Source organism: Zootermopsis nevadensis, unplaced genomic scaffold (genome assembly GCF_977971745.1).
Source record: "Zootermopsis nevadensis isolate Lab colony 2312 unplaced genomic scaffold, Znev_1.0 Znev_ptg000011l, whole genome shotgun sequence".
NCBI classification, from domain to species: domain Eukaryota; kingdom Metazoa; phylum Arthropoda; class Insecta; order Blattodea; family Termopsidae; genus Zootermopsis; species Zootermopsis nevadensis.
In genome coordinates this window covers 15573760-15590963 of record NW_028259143.1, presented here as the reverse complement: position 1 = coordinate 15590963, position 17204 = coordinate 15573760, and the positions used below count along the sequence as shown (strand labels likewise).

At 35.8% G+C, this 17204-nt stretch overlaps 1 protein-coding gene across 6 annotated transcripts; it reads left to right on the top strand.

Moving 5' to 3' along the window:
- The first annotated feature begins 63 nt into the window (after window positions 1-63).
- On the top strand, window positions 64-14582 carry LOC110831396 (putative ATPase N2B). 6 transcript variants are annotated; one of them, XR_015534818.1, is made up of 9 exons: window positions 64-337; window positions 444-902; window positions 4006-4191; window positions 7603-7844; window positions 9348-9522; window positions 10484-10624; window positions 12302-12421; window positions 13680-13947; window positions 14270-14582. XR_015534818.1 is itself a non-coding variant. In XM_087347444.1 (8 exons), exons 2-8 carry the CDS (start codon window positions 474-476, stop codon window positions 13481-13483), a joined length of 1308 nt encoding a protein of 435 aa, XP_087203570.1. In that variant the 5' UTR covers window positions 66-337; window positions 444-473; the 3' UTR covers window positions 13484-13673. The 6 variants fall into 6 exon arrangements, 5 of the variants coding, with proteins under 5 accessions (XP_087203570.1, XP_087203571.1, XP_021923020.1 ...); XM_087347444.1 differs by lacking the exons at window positions 13680-13947; window positions 14270-14582 and adding an exon at window positions 13469-13673 and having other exon boundaries at window positions 66-337; XM_022067326.2 differs by lacking the exon at window positions 13680-13947 and having other exon boundaries at window positions 75-337.
- Window positions 14583-17204: the final 2622 nt, after the last annotated feature.

The following is a 17204-nucleotide window of genomic DNA, read 5'->3' as shown; positions in this document are numbered from 1 at the left end:
TCTCCGTCATCGCCCTGATGATGGAGATAGCCAGCACCCTTGAAATGTGAGTGAACGTCTACCAGACTACACGGCGCAACAACCCATGACAGACATCTTTATACTCGCCGCCGATGTGAGAACCCGAATTCTCACACATTTAAATGTACCGCGTGTAAATGTAGGACACTCAGCTGCTGAAAAATGAATACCAAGTTGCGAAATAGTATGAATTTGTCGTCCTGCGCATAGATTAATGCCTGTTTCTGCTATGTTCGTGCCTACACCGACGACAGTGATGTAACATCGGAAAACGGACGAAAAGCATGGGATCACGCATTAGTACTTAAAAAATCAGGTAAAATCGTAGAATATTTAATTCCAAGACACAAAATTGATACATTAGTACGTAAATTAAAAAGAAACGTTTAGAAATTTTAATTCGTGTTTATTGCTAATTTTAGGTGTCAAGAATTGCAGCATTGTGTACAATAATGGCAATTCCAGCTGGTGCAATTTTACATTTATGTAATGGAAATAAACAGCATTTCAACAAAATCTTTCTGCTAACTTGTAAATCAGCATCGTATTGTTTGCGAGTTAGCTGCAATGTTCACCAATATGTTTTAAAGGTCACATCAGATCAAGGTTCTCAGAAATCGCCTACGCAAACTTCGGGACCTTCAGCAGTACATCAAGAAAAGATTGATAATGGGGAATTAATGCATGATGATTGTCAACACAGAGTCACGGACAGTTTGCAGCGACTTTATGAGAACATCCAAGGATATAAACCATCTGTGCATGGATTGTTTAGTAGATTCTTTAAAAAGGCATCCAAAGCCCCAAAGGGACTCTATATCTATGGTGCTGTTGGTGGTGGTAAAACAATGCTCATGGATTTGTTCTACGGTTGTTGTGAGGTACATTGTTTTAGTTTAGCTGTAATCAGCAGTGATATATTCTGGGTGTCTTGAAAGCTGCATGGGATGGTAAGATTAAAATTCAAGAAAATTGGACATATTTATGTATTTTCTCAATAATTGTGGTTTTCTTGCAGTTTTTAAATTCTTACGTTACACTGGTAGTTTTCTTGTAGCATGCCCAGAATATGTCATTGATAAACAGTATTATTTATCAGTTTGGAGGTGTAATTCTTATTTGAGTTCTGTGTGTGTGCTTTTTTTATTTGGTTGCAGTTAATTCAAATAGGGATTCCAGATGTTTGAAGGCAAATTCTTGACATTTGTTAAAACTTAATTTGCATCTCCTTTATAAGTGATTTTGTCATTTGTTTATAATGTGGAATTCCAGTTCTAATATGCAAAAGAGCTTTTACTTTCATACTCTTAAAACACAATGAAATAAAGGTTACAATTGTGCAGTATTAATGAACACACAAAAACAGACACAAATAATCCTTCAGGAATTTTTTAAGAGAGTCATGTTTTGTGTGTAGTAAAAATTATTATATTTTACATGGAAAATAAAAATGAATAGGCACTGCCTCCCTCTGACATTTTGTAGAAAATATATTTAATTGCACATAGTAGACTGATCTATAACAATATTGTGGCAATAAAAATTTGTTGTAGCACTGTTTTAGCTGCGTAGCTATCAGTTCAATTGCTACTGAGCCTCAGTATCTGCTACTCCATCTTCTTATATCTTACTGTTGGCTGCTGGTCACTGCTGTCTTAAAGAATAGCCCAACCCTCTGAATGAACTCACTGTTTTACAACCCAGAAGACAGCCATCCTCATTGTCTTATGTTGCCATATTTTGTAATAGGAACTACTCTCTCTCTCTCTCTCATGCACACTTGTGAAGCAAAAACAATGTGCAGTGAACATGAGGTCATCCATCATTAACTTAAAGGTATTTATTATTAATTAATCTCATAATTTCATCGTAGTCATTGTAACCATTGTGTTTTATCACCAAGCGAAGACATTTTATGTTGCCTAGTAGCCCATGTTGTCTTCTTATTATGTTGTATGTCAGGATTTTTGGTAACAGATGAATCTAGTTCACATCCTCAAACTCTGCTTCTTGGTTTATTTGAATAGACTTCAACTGAAGTGCCTTTTCAGAAAACAATCCAACAGGGGAGGTTCTAGGTCTGTTTATCATTGCTTCTTTTGGCAATCACCCCCTTATGGACCCTGAACACAAATTTATATCTTACCAACACAGTAGAAAATAAATGTACACTTATAACTTTAACCAACAAGCCATTGCGTCAAACCTCACCATATAATCCAACAATAAAAAATAAAGCTCACTTTGCCTCGGTAGCTTCCCCCGAGAGATAGGGTAGCTACTCACTCTTGGTGAAGCCATCCATTCCACCAGTACATAAAATTCAGCAAAATACAATTCAACAAAGAAGTAGCTACCTCTGAATCTCAGGAAACACTCTCCCATCTCCTCCTCCGCCGGTGGTTCGAGCTAGAGGGAGACCAGTGCGCTAGCAAGGATCGTACTAGATACTGCAACCCCCTCCAATCCTGGTCCCCTCCAAAGTGTTTCCTTCAAGTTTTTTCACCAAAACTTTTGAATACGGTACATTTCTTAACTTTCATGCATGGTACATTCCCTGTTCATTTAATCATTCTTGGTTTGATTACCGTAAGAACTACATAGTTTGACAAGTCATCCAAGTGATCTCTTCCAATTAGGTTTCCATACCAGAACTTTGTATGCACTTCTTAGTTGACCCATGCATCTTACATCTTTCCCATATCATTCTGATTGATTTGTTACGTTTGAATAATTGGTGAAGAGTACAAGTTTTGGAGGTCCTTATTGTATAATTTTTGTCTAGTCTCATGTCACTTCCTCCCTCTTTTGTTCTTATATTCTCAGGACCATTTCTCAAAACAAGTAAAATAAGATTACTTTTAATATCTAATCTATCTAAATATCATGCTAAAAGAGAATTGGTTCTGGTTGCAAGCAGTTAATCTGTTCTTGACTTCTTGCTGAATTCAAAATTTTAACTGCTTATAATTTCTTCATGAATGCAAATTTTGTTTCTGTTGTTACAAATTTCGCCATATTTTTAAGGATTTATTTATATTTGTATTTATGATGTAGTCCTGCATATACTATAACATGAAGTTTGTCAACATACAGAATTTCAAGTACCAGAACTAAATTATGTTAGTGTTCCCCTGACTATAAACATTCACACTGCATTCATGTGTATAAATTTGAATGTATGGATCAGAAAAGTGTGACTCAGGAGTAACTGCAGTGTCTTGACTTTTCCACTGACATTTATTAAATTACACATTTGGTTCAGCAGTTATTAGCAGGAGACACATCTACCAACCTTGCAAGATTTTTTTTCCCTTCTAAAAGCAGCTTACCAAATGTCAGGGCTGAGTAGTTGGCACCCCTGTTTTCTGTTTGGGGAGGTCATGGGTTCAGCTAGCAGATTGGCTATCCTGGCTGAGGATATTTGTGATTTCCCTCAATTCCTCCAGGCAAATGCCAAGACATTACCTTAAATTATGCCATGTCCACTTTGTCCATATCTTTTCCAAAGCATTATTTATTAGTCATCCTTTAATTTGACAGTAAATAGTTTGGGCTACTAACATTGTAATTAAATTTATTACAAATACATAAGGAACAGCATGAAATTTTGGACATCTGGAATCCGCATTTTGAAGTAGAGTCTAATCATTCCCAACTTTTTATGATGATTATTATTTTTATTATTATATTAATTAGTGTTTGCAGGGTCAGATTGGTTTGATTCTATTTCATGTTTCAGTGGTATTGGCTTTTAACCGATCTGGTTCTAAGTTACATGAAAAGGATTTTTTCCCTGTTCTGGAGCTGTTAACTGATATCGTAAAGGTGTTTGGACCACTTTGAGCATTGGTTAGTTAGCTACAAGTATGTTGTTTTAGTTGCATGCACTTTTTATATTTTTTCTTAAGAGTTTAAGGCAAATTATAAGAAAAACAGTCAGGTATATCTCTTGTAGTAAACAGTTTGCCTTCTCTGTTAAAGGTTGAAGGAAAACAACGTGTTCACTTTCATTCATTCATGCTAGATGTTCATTCCCGGATTCATGAGGTAAAGAAGACTGTTGTGAGGGACTATAAGAGCACAAAACCACAGCCTTTCGACCCCATTCCCCCTGTTGCAAGATCAATCAGTAATAACTCATGGCTAATTTGTTTTGATGAATTCCAGGTGAGTAATAGAGTCCGTCTATGGGCACATTTACAATCAGGCTGTGTGCCATACAGTGTAGCTTAGATGTTGTAGTGATGAGTGACTTGGGAAATTTTGTTGGCATTTAAAACGTGGCATAATCAGTTTTCAACGTATGTCAGGCTGCGCTGAGTTTTCTATGAGTGCAGCTGTAGATTGTTGGACCTCTGAGGTGGAAGAGCTAGATGCTGCTCCTATCATATTCTGTCAAGTAGCGGAACACAGCCTAAAAAAACATTACAAATAAAATAGTGTAGTTGCGTCATATTGTGATTTATTAAATTAAAATTAAATTATTTGGTTATTCCGTCAAATCACAATGTATTTAAAATAAGATAATTAAAATAATTAAAATATTATTCTGTGTTCCATATCGAATAATCGATTTACAATTGGAACAGTTACAACATGTTTCGGTTTTATTAAACCATCATCAGGTATAAAATTATATTAAATTTAAAACTCAATTACAATTTTTTACAATTTTTCGTAGTGTAGTTTTTTGGAGGTCGTGTCCAGATATTTTCATATAATGGATCAACTTTATTGTTTGAAGTGATGCTTTTGATGTTTACATCGGTCAGAGATGAAATAGTAAACAACACATTCAGTAATAAACCTTGATCGGATACGGTAATACTTCTGGATCACCTCCAGACACAACTGTGTTGTCTACTATTTCATCTCTGACCGATGTAAACATCAAAAGCATCACTTCAAACAATAAAGTTGATCCATTATATGAAAATATCTGGACACGACCTCCAAAAAACTACACTACGAAAAATTGTAATAAATTGTAATTGAGTTTTAAATTTAATATAATTTTACACCTGATGATGGTTTAATAAAACCGAAACATGTTGTAACTGTTCCAATTGTAAATCGATTATTCGATATGGAACACAGAATGATATTTTAATTATTTTAATTATCTTATTTTAAATACATTGTGATTTGACGGAATAACCAAATAATTTAATTTTAATTACAAATAAAACTTAACACTGATGGTGATGGGTACTGAAAGTGTGGTTCTTCGTTCCAGATGTCTATGTAAAAAGTTTACATTCATGTGATGAAGCTCTTGAGAAATAGAGAAAATTTGAAATTTTCTTTCAGTTCTTTATATGAGGGTTACATTTGTAAATGTTCTACTTCAGGGTTTGCCTTACATCAAAGGCACATAGGTCGAGGTCAGGGGAGCAAGTGGGCTGTCTGAAAACACTTCTGTCTAAGTGGCTAATGATTTCCTTGCTTCATAAACAGTAATGGAGCCTTGCTATAAGAATGCATGTCAGCATTATTCATCTGTTAGCTGTTTGTAGAATAGAAGGAGTTTCTTCTCCATTTACAAAGGTAATTCAGTAATTTTTTGGAAATTTTGGCGACACTATCAGCAGTATCCCACAGCAAATTAATTTCTGAGTTCAGTTGTAAACATCAGTGGACACACCATGGAAGGCAGTTATTATGGGCAGTGTTGGATGTTGCACATAGGCACTAATGCAGTTTGTCTCCAAGAATATCATGGAAGACAGGACATCACTCTCACACATCTTTTTCAGAACATTCAGCAAAGGTGCAAATACAAATTAGCATCAAAAAATTTGCTGCTGCATGACAGTGCAGGCCCCATAATAGCTGTCAAACAACAGCAGGTTTTGTGTCCTATCAGATCTGTAAGATTTCTGCCGGCGTGCGTGTGTATTCAGTTGCAACAGCCATATGGCGACATTGGCAAAGAATAGATGTTTTTGTTGGCTTCATTCCTTAAGTGAAAGAAGACATGAATTTGGTGTTTTCACACATTTGTACCCAGATTTGTTCTAAGATGAAAAGTTTCAAATTATTTTAGAATAGATTTTTAATCTTTAAAAAATAAATTGACTAGTTAGTGAATCAGTTGTAAGACAAATTACAAATTATTGTTCAGATGTTGACATAGAGAGAGTTAAAATTATGAAACTTTATTGCTCAAACAGCTTGCCTGCCAAATTTTGTGTTCCCCAGGGTTCTATACTCCTTCTCATCATGTATGTTAATGATTTTTCAAAACTAAATTGTGTCAGAGCAGTCATATATGCTAATGATACTTAAATTCTGAACATGGGGAGAAGTTTGGGAGAACTGGGAAAAGTTACCAGTGACGACAAGAGTAGAGTAATACAATGAAGCAAACAACTCTAAGTTGGGAGAAACACTTACACAGAATTTGTAATTAGATTAGCAGTAATCTGTTTGTAATTAAGAGACTGTCTGACATTACAAAAATGGATGTTCTTCATGCTGCCTACTATGGATTATGTTATTGCTCTCTTCCATATGATATTGCTATCTGTGATCAGAGATGTAAAAAATGTTCAAGGGCAGACTCCTGTCATGAAAGGTTTATTTGGCTATATTTTCTAACCATAATTCACTACACAAACTGGAAGTAATTGTGCAAAACATAAGGTTGCGGTTGTTACAAATGGACAGGTTCATTACCACTTAACAAGAAATAGATTAGAATGTCACCTATCACTCAATCTTGACTCTACAGCAGTTGGCCAGTCGTTGGAGGTTGTGAATTATATAATAAACTTCTTGCTTACATAAAACAAATAAGACATGATCAGCTATTCAGAAAGAGGCTAAATAACCTCTTCCTAAAAGGCACGGTCTGAGGCATGGGCCTTGTGCCGCTTGGTCGCTGGGACCGTGGGTTCGAATCCCACTCAAGCCATGAATGTTATTCTGTGTTGAGCTGTCCTGTGTACAGGTAGAGGCCTTTCGAAGGGCCGATCCCTCGTCCAAGGAGTCCTACCGAATGTCTATAGATCAAGCTAACGAAATGTTGGGACCCGCAGTGCTCAGGCACTTGAAGAACGGGTCGTTCCCTGTATCCCCAGTATTACTTTGTTGAGGAATATATGAATGACTTCACTTATTTCAGCATGTGAGTCATCCTATTCAAATCTAGCCACTCAGCTGATACATTCATCCTAACTAGCGTCCTTACTAGTCCAGTTATCTCCTTATAGGAGTTCCAGGTCTCCTGTTTTGTTTTTTGTACTCCAATATTGTGCTGTATGATCATAGTGACAACTAATTGGTATTTTATTTTTACTTCACTGCCAAATGTATTTGTATTTCACATAAACTGTATACATGCAATCACTTCTTAGTTGTAGTGTATTTTTAATTTCAGATGTTACATTCGTGTATTAAGGATTAAGTTTCTTTAATGTACTTTGCTGTATATATGACATATCCAGTATCACTGTGTGTATACAAATTGTCTCATTGCTGTGCAGTTGCCTACAGGGTTAACAAGGATATTGAATTATTGAATTAGTTACTGATTGTGACTGTGATATGTTTTATAACATCTGATTCCTTTTCTAGGTCACTGATGTAGGGGATGCTATGATACTGAAGCGTTTATTTACGGAACTGTTTCGCAATGGAGTTGTTGTGGTGGTAACAAGTAATAGGGCTCCAGATGATCTGTACAAAAATGGACTTCAGCGCTCAAATTTTGTTCCATTTATTCACGTGCTCAAAGAACACTGTGAAGTGGAATGTCTTGATTCTGGGATTGATTACAGACTAAGATCTGATCCTGGTAATGATAGAAAATACTTTGTGTAAGTTTTTTTATTGAAAATTAAGTAATATATTTGGGTAGTTTGTCTTGTAGTAACGTACCTGCATTCAAGAATTGTATATGAAGAGTACCCAGTATGGTGCTGTTATTTATGTATTTATTTATAGTTCATTTAACGATGGTTTCTCAGTAGCGTATATTACATAGTGTCGAGTGAGAGGGCGATGTGAATAATGAATTGGAAAAGATGCGGAAGGAAGGGATTGTGGCCTAATTTTAGGTACTATCCCAGCATTTGCCTGGAAATGAGGAAGCCATGAAAAACCTCAGTGAGGATAGTCAGTCTGTAGGCCAAGATTTGAACCTGAGACCTCCCTAATATGAAGTGGGCTACAAACTAGTTGACTGTGATGTTTGATCATGGTGCTGTTATGTTTACATGTTTGGAGGACAGTTTATCTTCATACAATTTTTCCTCACAGAATGGAATTGTATTTTTACATTAATCATTATTGGAGGGATGAAAATAGTATTTTAGTATCCTGAACAGGAGCTGTTTTTCCCTTCCTGCTCCATACCTGCCTCCACCCTCCAGATGATACTGAACTGTCTAACTATTAATTAAGCATGGAGAAAGTTTTAACTGAGAAATGTGGCGCTTGTAGTATCTGCCTGTCTTTCCCTACTTATATTAGCTTTAGACACAACGTAAATGGAATTAGTGACTGTGAACACAATTTAATTTGGAATGAACATTTTAAACATCCCTGTATTAATATTATTCTCATTATCACCAGAAAGTTACAGCTCGCTTATTCCCAATTTACAAAATACATCTCAGTTTTTGAATGTATATATGTTTATCAATAGTGGAAAATTAAATATAGTTGTCAATGAGAATTGTTTCTAAGTTGTAACAGAGATATGATTTGATTAATTTCTTTTAAAATTTGTTTTGCCTTTTTAATATGTAATTGGTTTAATTCAACTGTGTTCTTCTAACGGAAGAATTGGTTTTTATTCAAGTCCACTTTACTTAATTCGCTTATGTTACCAGTCAAACTGTAGTTCACTTTGGTTCAAGTTCCATATTCCAAGTCTGAAACGTATTGCAAGTAAGGTACACTAAATATATATTGTGTAAGACTTGAGGTTCTCACAGCGGTGAGTATGAAGATTTCCGTCTTCTGGGTTGTTGCGCTGTGTAGTCTAGTAGATGTTTACCAACGTTTCAGAGGTCATACTGCCTCCGTCATCAGAGTACGAAGATTTCTGTCTTCTGGGTTGTTGCGCTGTGTAGTCTGGTCGATGTTAGCCAACGTTTCAGAGGTCATACTGCCTCCGTCATCAGAGTATGAAGATTTCTGTCTTCTGGGTTGTTGCGCTGTGTAGTCTGGTCGATGTTAACCAACGTTTCAGAGGTCATCGCCCTGATGACGGAGGCAGTATGACCTCTGAAACGTTGGTTAACATCGACCAGACTACACAGCGCAACAACCCAGAAGACGGAAATCTTCTAAATATATATTCCTTGATGTTGCAGGAAGGGAGAGTGTGACGATGCTGACCAAGAGATGGATAAAGTCTTTAAGTACTTATGTTCTTTTGAGAATGACATAATCCGGCCTCGGACAATCAGTATAAAGGGACGTGATGTTTCCTTTAAAAAGACGTGTGGTCAAGTTCTAGACAGTACTTTCTCTGAGTTGTGTGATCGGGTGAGTTACGTTGTAAAAGAGCAATATAATCACATTTGTTTAACAGAACTACTTTACCTTCAGACTGTCAGTGGAGTTTCATTAACATAAGTACATAATTCAAATTATTATACAGTGCATTCACTGATAAAGTTTAATGCAACTGTCATTTCCTGTCTTATGGATTCATATCAGGTAAACCTTGTAGTGTTTGTTGGTGAGTAATGCAGTTCGAGCCATGAAGTAACAATTACATTTAACTTTATCAGTGACTGCAATGTTGAACCTATCTGTAAAACAGATTCTAAGGTAACATATGTGGAAATATACAGAGTGATGTGCAAAATGTGTACCCATTAAATTACACCATAGAAATTCTTATAGATGATAGCATAGTACTCTGTTATAAAGTGGTTAACATACCATGGTTATGCCAAGAGAGGTGGAGATATATTTAGTGACGTTGCCAGGTCACTTCCTGATTTTGCACAGAGTGATTGAAAAGTCACGCAACCCATTCCCGAATCATGTTCTTGTTTGTCAAAAGTAAATTACATTGAAATCAGAAAAATAAACAATATTATATTAAGTGTTGGAAATGGAACTGCTTTCAGCGATGCATGAATTCATTCTTTTCTTCACGTTTGATACAACCTGGTAAAGAGTTTCTTTTCATGGAAATGGTTCAGAAGACAAAATAATGTCAAATTTTTTGGCAAAGTAGAGTTTGGAAAAAACACATACCCCTAAACTCTTTCTGGTAAGATAAGAAAGAACGATATGCCAAGTATTGTTTGACAATGAGCACTCATTCATTGCACTTGTGAAAAAGACATCCATTGATCATTAAGTGTTATTGAGACAGTACCAACAAATTCAAGTTCTTTGTTCAACATGTTAATTGTCAGTATTAATACAAAATGAAAATGAAGTCAACTTGTGTATTGGTTTAATGATAAATGAAAAATACTCTATTTTACAGCCTCATGGAGCGAGTGACTACATTCAGTTATCTCATGCTTTCCATACGATTCTTATTCGAGATGTGCCACAAATGAGTCTGCAGATAAAATCGCAAGCTCGGCGCTTCATCACTCTTATAGATACACTGTATGATAACAAGGTGAGTTGGTTATGGGATTCTCGAAACGTTGGCAGAAGATATGGTTTATCCACCATTCAGCCACCTGACGCGGCTTGTAACCCGAGAATCTTTCATCAACTTAAAATCTGTTTTATTATAAGTTTGAATGATATAATCTTCAAGTAGATGTGTCTTACTTTGCATTGTTGATGTTGATAGTCTCAGCTACTGACATTGTTGTTAAATATTTTGTAAATAATCAACCCTGCATTTCATTGCATTTTGTCCAGTAGTCCATTGGTTTCCTGATTGCATCAGAATAAAATGTTTCCCATTAGACCGTAAGCAGTGCTTCGTTTTACAACTATGTTTACAGGAACCTACCATTGGTTCCTGTCCTGAGCCAGATTAATTCAATCCATACCCTCCAAATTTGTTTGTGTAAGATTAATTTTGAGAACAGATGCACCAGTTTGCACCAAACTTGACTTGCTAATTCCTTGAGACCAGGAAGAGAAGAAAGAAAGGTTCAAACTTTGGAAAATGTGTCCTTAGTTTGAGCCTTGGTGAGGTTGGTTCATCTAACTTAGAAACTAAGCATGATAGAAAAATGGCACCTAGGCCAGAGTTGTTTATTTCAAAGAGAAGATTACAGAACTAGACGTCATAATCCTGAAAAACACCTGGGTTCTGTTATCAGTGGTGAATGGTTTCTGTAGGTGGGTAACAAAGAATGATGCCAAAACCAAAGTTGTTTGTTTTGAAGCAGAGATTACATAAACAAAGGCCACAACCTCCAAAAACTATTCTGAGTTTGTGTCATGAAGATGGTTTCTGTAGCTCAGAAACTGATCATGATAAAAGAATAATCAAAGAACATAATTATTTGTTTTGGTAAGGATATTACAGGAACGAAGATCACAAACCCAAAAACTGTCCTGGATCCTAGTCTTGGTGAAGATGGTGGGTTTAGTGACATTCTATTTTTATATGATATTAAACTATATATTGAATGGTCAGGCCAGCCTATGAGAAGCTTTTGAACAACATGGATTTTTTTATTTTCTCCAAAGTAAAACACTGGGCAGTCTGCTACTTCTCGTAAATGCTGTCCTTTATGTTACTCTGTTTATCAGATGATGCATGCCCATGAAGGACATTGTCACAACAACTGTCTCTTAATATTAAACATGGCAGCCTCTTGCTAACAAACTCTACCCTCTTAAATGCTGGTATTGTTTCCTTGTGTACAGAGAAGCCTTTTCCTGAGTATTGACATAAATTTATTTCCATGGAAGAATATATAATTATGTGTTGGTTCAGTGCCATCGTTGTCCCATTTGACTCCCAATATATGTAACTTATGTCTTGATATTCTCTTAGTACTGTTTTCATACTACCTAACCTATAAAGATTCCTGACAGTCCAAGTTAAAATCAAATCTGATGTACATTTTTTTATTGATTAGATTGTTCCTGAGAAGTGCATGCGGTCATGCATGGATAATCCACATTCCAGATAATCTGCACGTGAATAATCGGTGGTTTACTGCATTTTAAATTGACCTGTAAGAAAAATATTTGCCTGGTAGTAAGAGTGGTTTTGAAGCCTACAGTCTTTAGTCCTTCATAACCTTAAAATGCAGTATTTCAGTGGTAATCACTTTCAGTACTGTGCTTGTTAACTGAAGACTGCATGGTCAAAGTCTTGTTTCAGGTGAGAGTTGTGATATCATCTGCTGTTCCAAACAGACAGCTTTTCTTGACTGGGCAGCAAGAGGATTTCTCGGATGACCATCGTAAGCTCATGGATGATCTGAACATTCAGCATGGCTCTGTAAGTATATTGTGAATGTAAATTCAAAGTGTCATATGCCAGTGTTTCACTTTTAAGTATCTCTTTCAGTTATAGAGAGGCTTGTGTTTGGACAGAAGTGAGTCAGTTGCAGTCCACCAGAGTGTGTTTACTTTTCCTCATGAAATAGCTCCCTAGATGAAAATCATGGGGTGATAACTGGTCTCAATGTGATACCTGGGCCAGCTGCTCTGTGTCATTTTCTCAGATTCTGCTTGTGAATAGTTGGATAGTTATTTAGCACAAAGTATGATGTTCTGTTCCTTGTGATGTGACATTCATTGTATGCACATTTCCTGTTGATTTTTAAAAGTACATTTCTGTTTTTTCATACAGAAAATGTTCACACTAAAACGAGTGTTTTGGATTGTTGTGCACATTTGCAATGTCAGCCGTGTACGCCCGTATTCTGCGTGTAACAGTTTGGGAACCACTGAACAGAATTTTATAAAATTCTATATTGGAGAGTTCTACTAAAGGTCGTTCATATATTCCATTTCTTCTTAAAATTAAACAACACCAATGGATATTCTACAGGGATTTTTGTGAATGTAACTCAGTAAACAATTATTGTAGTGTAAAATGTTTTCAATACAAATTGTAGAGAAAAATTAAATACACATTATGCCCAGCAATATTTTTTTACAGGTCTTACAGTTTTGAGGTGATAAAAGGGATTTTAATGGTGTCATGTCGTAACTCAAGAACTGCTTGACTGATTTTGATAAAATGTTATATTGGATGTCTTTGTTCATCCACCCTGCCTATTTCATGCTGTTTGTAAGAGAGCATCAAAAGTTATTCACAAATTTAATATTTAGTGCAGGGGCTGAAAACTTTTCATTACAGAGTCTTTTATTATTGTTGTTGTTGTTGTTTGCCCTTGTGCTTAGATTACATATACAGAATGTCCCACAACATGGTGTCCATAGCATAACTACATGCTCTTGGGATCATTTGGAGTTGAAAAGTTCAAATAAACGTGGGTCCGATCTGGTCCGCACTCCCTATGCATTGGCTGTGTTTCAGAAATTAGTTCACTAAGCTGCGCACATGGCAAGACACAGGGCAGTCAGTACTCGAAGACTGCTTGACATTTCAGCGCTGCTTGCAGGAAGAGTTGCCATTGATGTTGGAAGATGTTCCTCTGCTAACTAGGCAAGAGATGTGGCTGCAGCAAGATGGTGCAGCTCATCATTTTGATAGGCAGGCGACTGCATTTTGAATCTACATTTTCCAGACCGTTGAATTGGCTGAGGTGGTCCAGTTGTTTGGCCAGCGAGATCACCAGATCTTTCGCCTTTAGACTACTTTCTATGAGGTCACATGAAATACTTGATTTATTCCATCAAGTCAAACGGTAGGGCTGAGCTGCTGAAACGAATAATGGACTCCGGTGCTAATATCAAAAATGATCTTGACTATGAAGAGAGCTGTTACTTCAATTACACAAAGGGCTCAACTGTGCGTTGACAATCAGGGTGACCATTTCGAGTCATGTAAATAATGTGAGTAATTGGAAATGCAATTTAGATTGTAGTCTAAACTTAATGATAATAGCACTGTAACGTAAAATTAAATTGAAATATGTAAAAGTTACAAATATAATAAAATGCTCATTCTCATTTTCTTGACAAACTTTTGCAGATCAGACCCATGTTTATTTGAACTTTTCGACTCAAAATGATTTCAAGAGCACGTAGTTAAGCTATGGACATCCCGTTGAGGGGGACAGTGATACAGTATTACAGCAATCTGTATGGGCAACAGATTGAGAACCGCTGATTTAAATTTATTGGGTAGTTGACTGACTGATAATTTATGTTACAGGAAAATGCTTCTGCTAGTATTTTTACTGGAGATGAAGAAATCTTTGCTTTTGATCGAACTATGTCACGACTCTCAGAAATGCAAACTTGTGAATACTGGGAACAATGGGAAAGGCATAGGTAATTTAGGACTAAAACAGTAGGAAATGAACAGTATTTGTTTTTATTAGGGCAACAGTGGCAATGCTGTAAATGTTTTACATATATATATAAGTATATAAGTTATTGGTGTTAATTAGAAGTTCTTGTAGCTGCTGTGGCTTATGTTGTATAGTGATACTTGTGTTGTAAATAAAATTAATACATAAAAATAATCAGCTTCTTGGAGACATGACTAGATGTTATACATGGAAGAATTGTATATTGAAACCTAATATTGAACTTCACATGCCATCCTGAAGTGATTCCCATTTAATAATATCACACTTTTCTTTACCCATGATGTATCTTTCTACATAATGTCAGGGTCATTATAGATTGGTGCTTGTTAAGGTTTCAGAAAAGGCCTTGAAGGTGGTTGTTGTTGAAGTGTTTAATTTTTGAATGTACAGTGTTAGAGGGTGACATGAAGACACTGGGGATTCATGATAATTAACCAATTAGTTTAAAAGTTATCAGAAATGAATACATGCTTAATCATGAAAGTTTTATTTTTAGAAAATCTGGATAAAAAAAATAAAAATTCTGTTTCTTTTGTCATAATTAGAATCAAGATAGCCTTTAGTCTTCATTTGTCTCTGCATGTAATTCCTTCAGTGTGGTAAGTACATATTTTAATAAGAAAATATTATTTCAATGTACCTAGGACTTCTGCATTCTGTGCAGTCATTTCTTCATTTACACACTTTATATTTATGTAATTTTGGTTTAAATGGGTTGAAAAATATGTATTGTCTCTTTATTTGTATTATTTTAGTTCTAATTTTAACACTTATGCGGTCGGTAACAGGTAACATGGTGGGTGATGTCATGGCATTTATGTGGAATGTTAGAGAACATAACATCAGATGCAACTATATGAATATTATACATGAACAAATGCGTATAATGGTTTATCATGTGGGTTTTCAGCCCTCTTATGGTTTTATTTGCACATTTTTTGATAATTTCAATTTTTTTAGGTACTCTGACTACAAGGTGCACTTTTCTTGTAACATTAATAGAACACTCATTTTTTTATTATGTTAGAACTTTTCCATTGTTTCTTTCGTTCAGGTATATAATTTGTGTGGGTCAGGAACACAGTGGAACCCTGTTCTTGAGAACTTTTTTTCAGTTACCATTCAGAACATTCGGTTTCTGATAGTGTCGATTCACTGTTGGACCGAAGAGTGTTGAAGGAAGTGTAAAGTGGAGGATAGTGACTCAAGGTCAGACAGTGGCATGCTGTGGCCTGTTCAGTTGCATTCCATTTGTGCTGAGTGAGTCTGGTGTAAAGATGGCTGCTCCACTAGACAGTTACATCAAGGATGAACGATGTGCTATACTGCATATTTTATGGTCTGAAGGAGTGAAAGGGGCAGAAATATTTCAATGATTGGTGCTCGGTATGTTTGCCATAACAAAGTGTACATGTCAAAATGTTTTAAAGTGACTGAGCCAGTGTTGTTGATGCACACACCCATCTACATTCACAAATGAACAAAATATGGAGAATGGTGGATTTCTACCCCTTTCACTCCTTCAGTTCACAAAATAATGCCTCAGTATGCTGCTTGTTCTTGGTGCAAACATGTAGTGGAGCAACTATCACAATGCCATGTTCACTTGGCACAAATGAACAGCAACTGAACCACATACACAGCGTGGATTTGTCTGACGGGCCACAGTATTACCAGGCCTCAGCTGTATTACCAGTCATACAACTAAATTATTCAAATATTTCTGATAGTTTAATCTCACTTGTGTTCCCAAAAATACGAATTTTTGTAGTTTCTGTGTGCATAAACTATTCTTAATGTTTATGTGTTGAATAGACACTGAAAAATGGCTTTCAAAATACAAAGAAAATTATTATTACATTTATGAAATTGTAATAATCAATGTAATTTAATGGAAAACATATAAGATTAAAAAAGAGGGAATGATGGACTTTCCATATCAAAAACCAGCAGAGATTATGTTGCATACATGGATAGTATGCTACTCTTACTATTAAACTTCTTTGGTGAATAGATGATGACAAACTGATGAGAGACTTTTGGTGGAAGGTTATGTGCTATTCTGCTGAAATTTAGAGTTGTTCTAATATGTCTTTCAGACAGTCACATTTACAGTGGTTACTGTGCAAGGCATTGTCTGTGCTTGTGTGAAACTGGGAAATGTGTTAATAACATCTGTAAAATTTTCAGTGATATATCATTTAAATTATTGGAAAATGTGTTTAAATTGTTCAAAACTTTGGATTGAATGCAAGTATCTGTGATCAAAATTTATTTTTAATTCAAACTTCTTTCAACTTAAGCTCTCCTCATGTCTTAATGTACACAAAGCTTTCCTGTCTGTAATACACTTCTATCCTATCTAAATGTACTTCAAAGGAACTGACGAGAAACTATTTCCTGATGGATATAAGTGCAAAGGCAGTTGGGTTGAGAGTTTGCAGCTTATCATTAAACATAATATTTCTACCTTAAAATAAATTAAAGTAAGTTTCACAAAAGTACAAGGGACTAGGATTATAAAATTACTCGTTTCTTTGTTATGAATGGCAGGGAGATTGTGTAAGTTGTATTAGCAGCTAATAAAATTCTTTTGGTTTCTCAACCATGTGAAATGTTTAAAACTCGCCTACATTTCAGGGACCATATCTCGTGTCCTATTTCAAATCAATGCTCTTTCACAGCGGACTTTTCTAGCTGGACCTGACGTATTTGTATCATATGTTCCTTGCATCGGGCCGACCGTGGACGCGACCGCAAAACAGTTTTGTAGTA

What these genes read in the sequence shown, in the direction of transcription:
- LOC110831396 (XM_022067326.2), top strand. Translation starts at nt 474, where the DNA reads ATGGCAATTCCAGCTGGTGCAATTTTACATTTATGTAATGGAAATAAA. An exon ending in TGTTCTACGGTTGTTGTGAG is followed by an intron (nt 903 to 4,005) that starts GTACATTGTTTT and finishes TCTCTGTTAAAG; the next exon opens with GTTGAAGGAAAACAACGTGT. An exon ending in TTTGTTTTGATGAATTCCAG is followed by an intron (nt 4,192 to 7,602) that starts GTGAGTAATAGA and finishes TTCCTTTTCTAG; the next exon opens with GTCACTGATGTAGGGGATGC.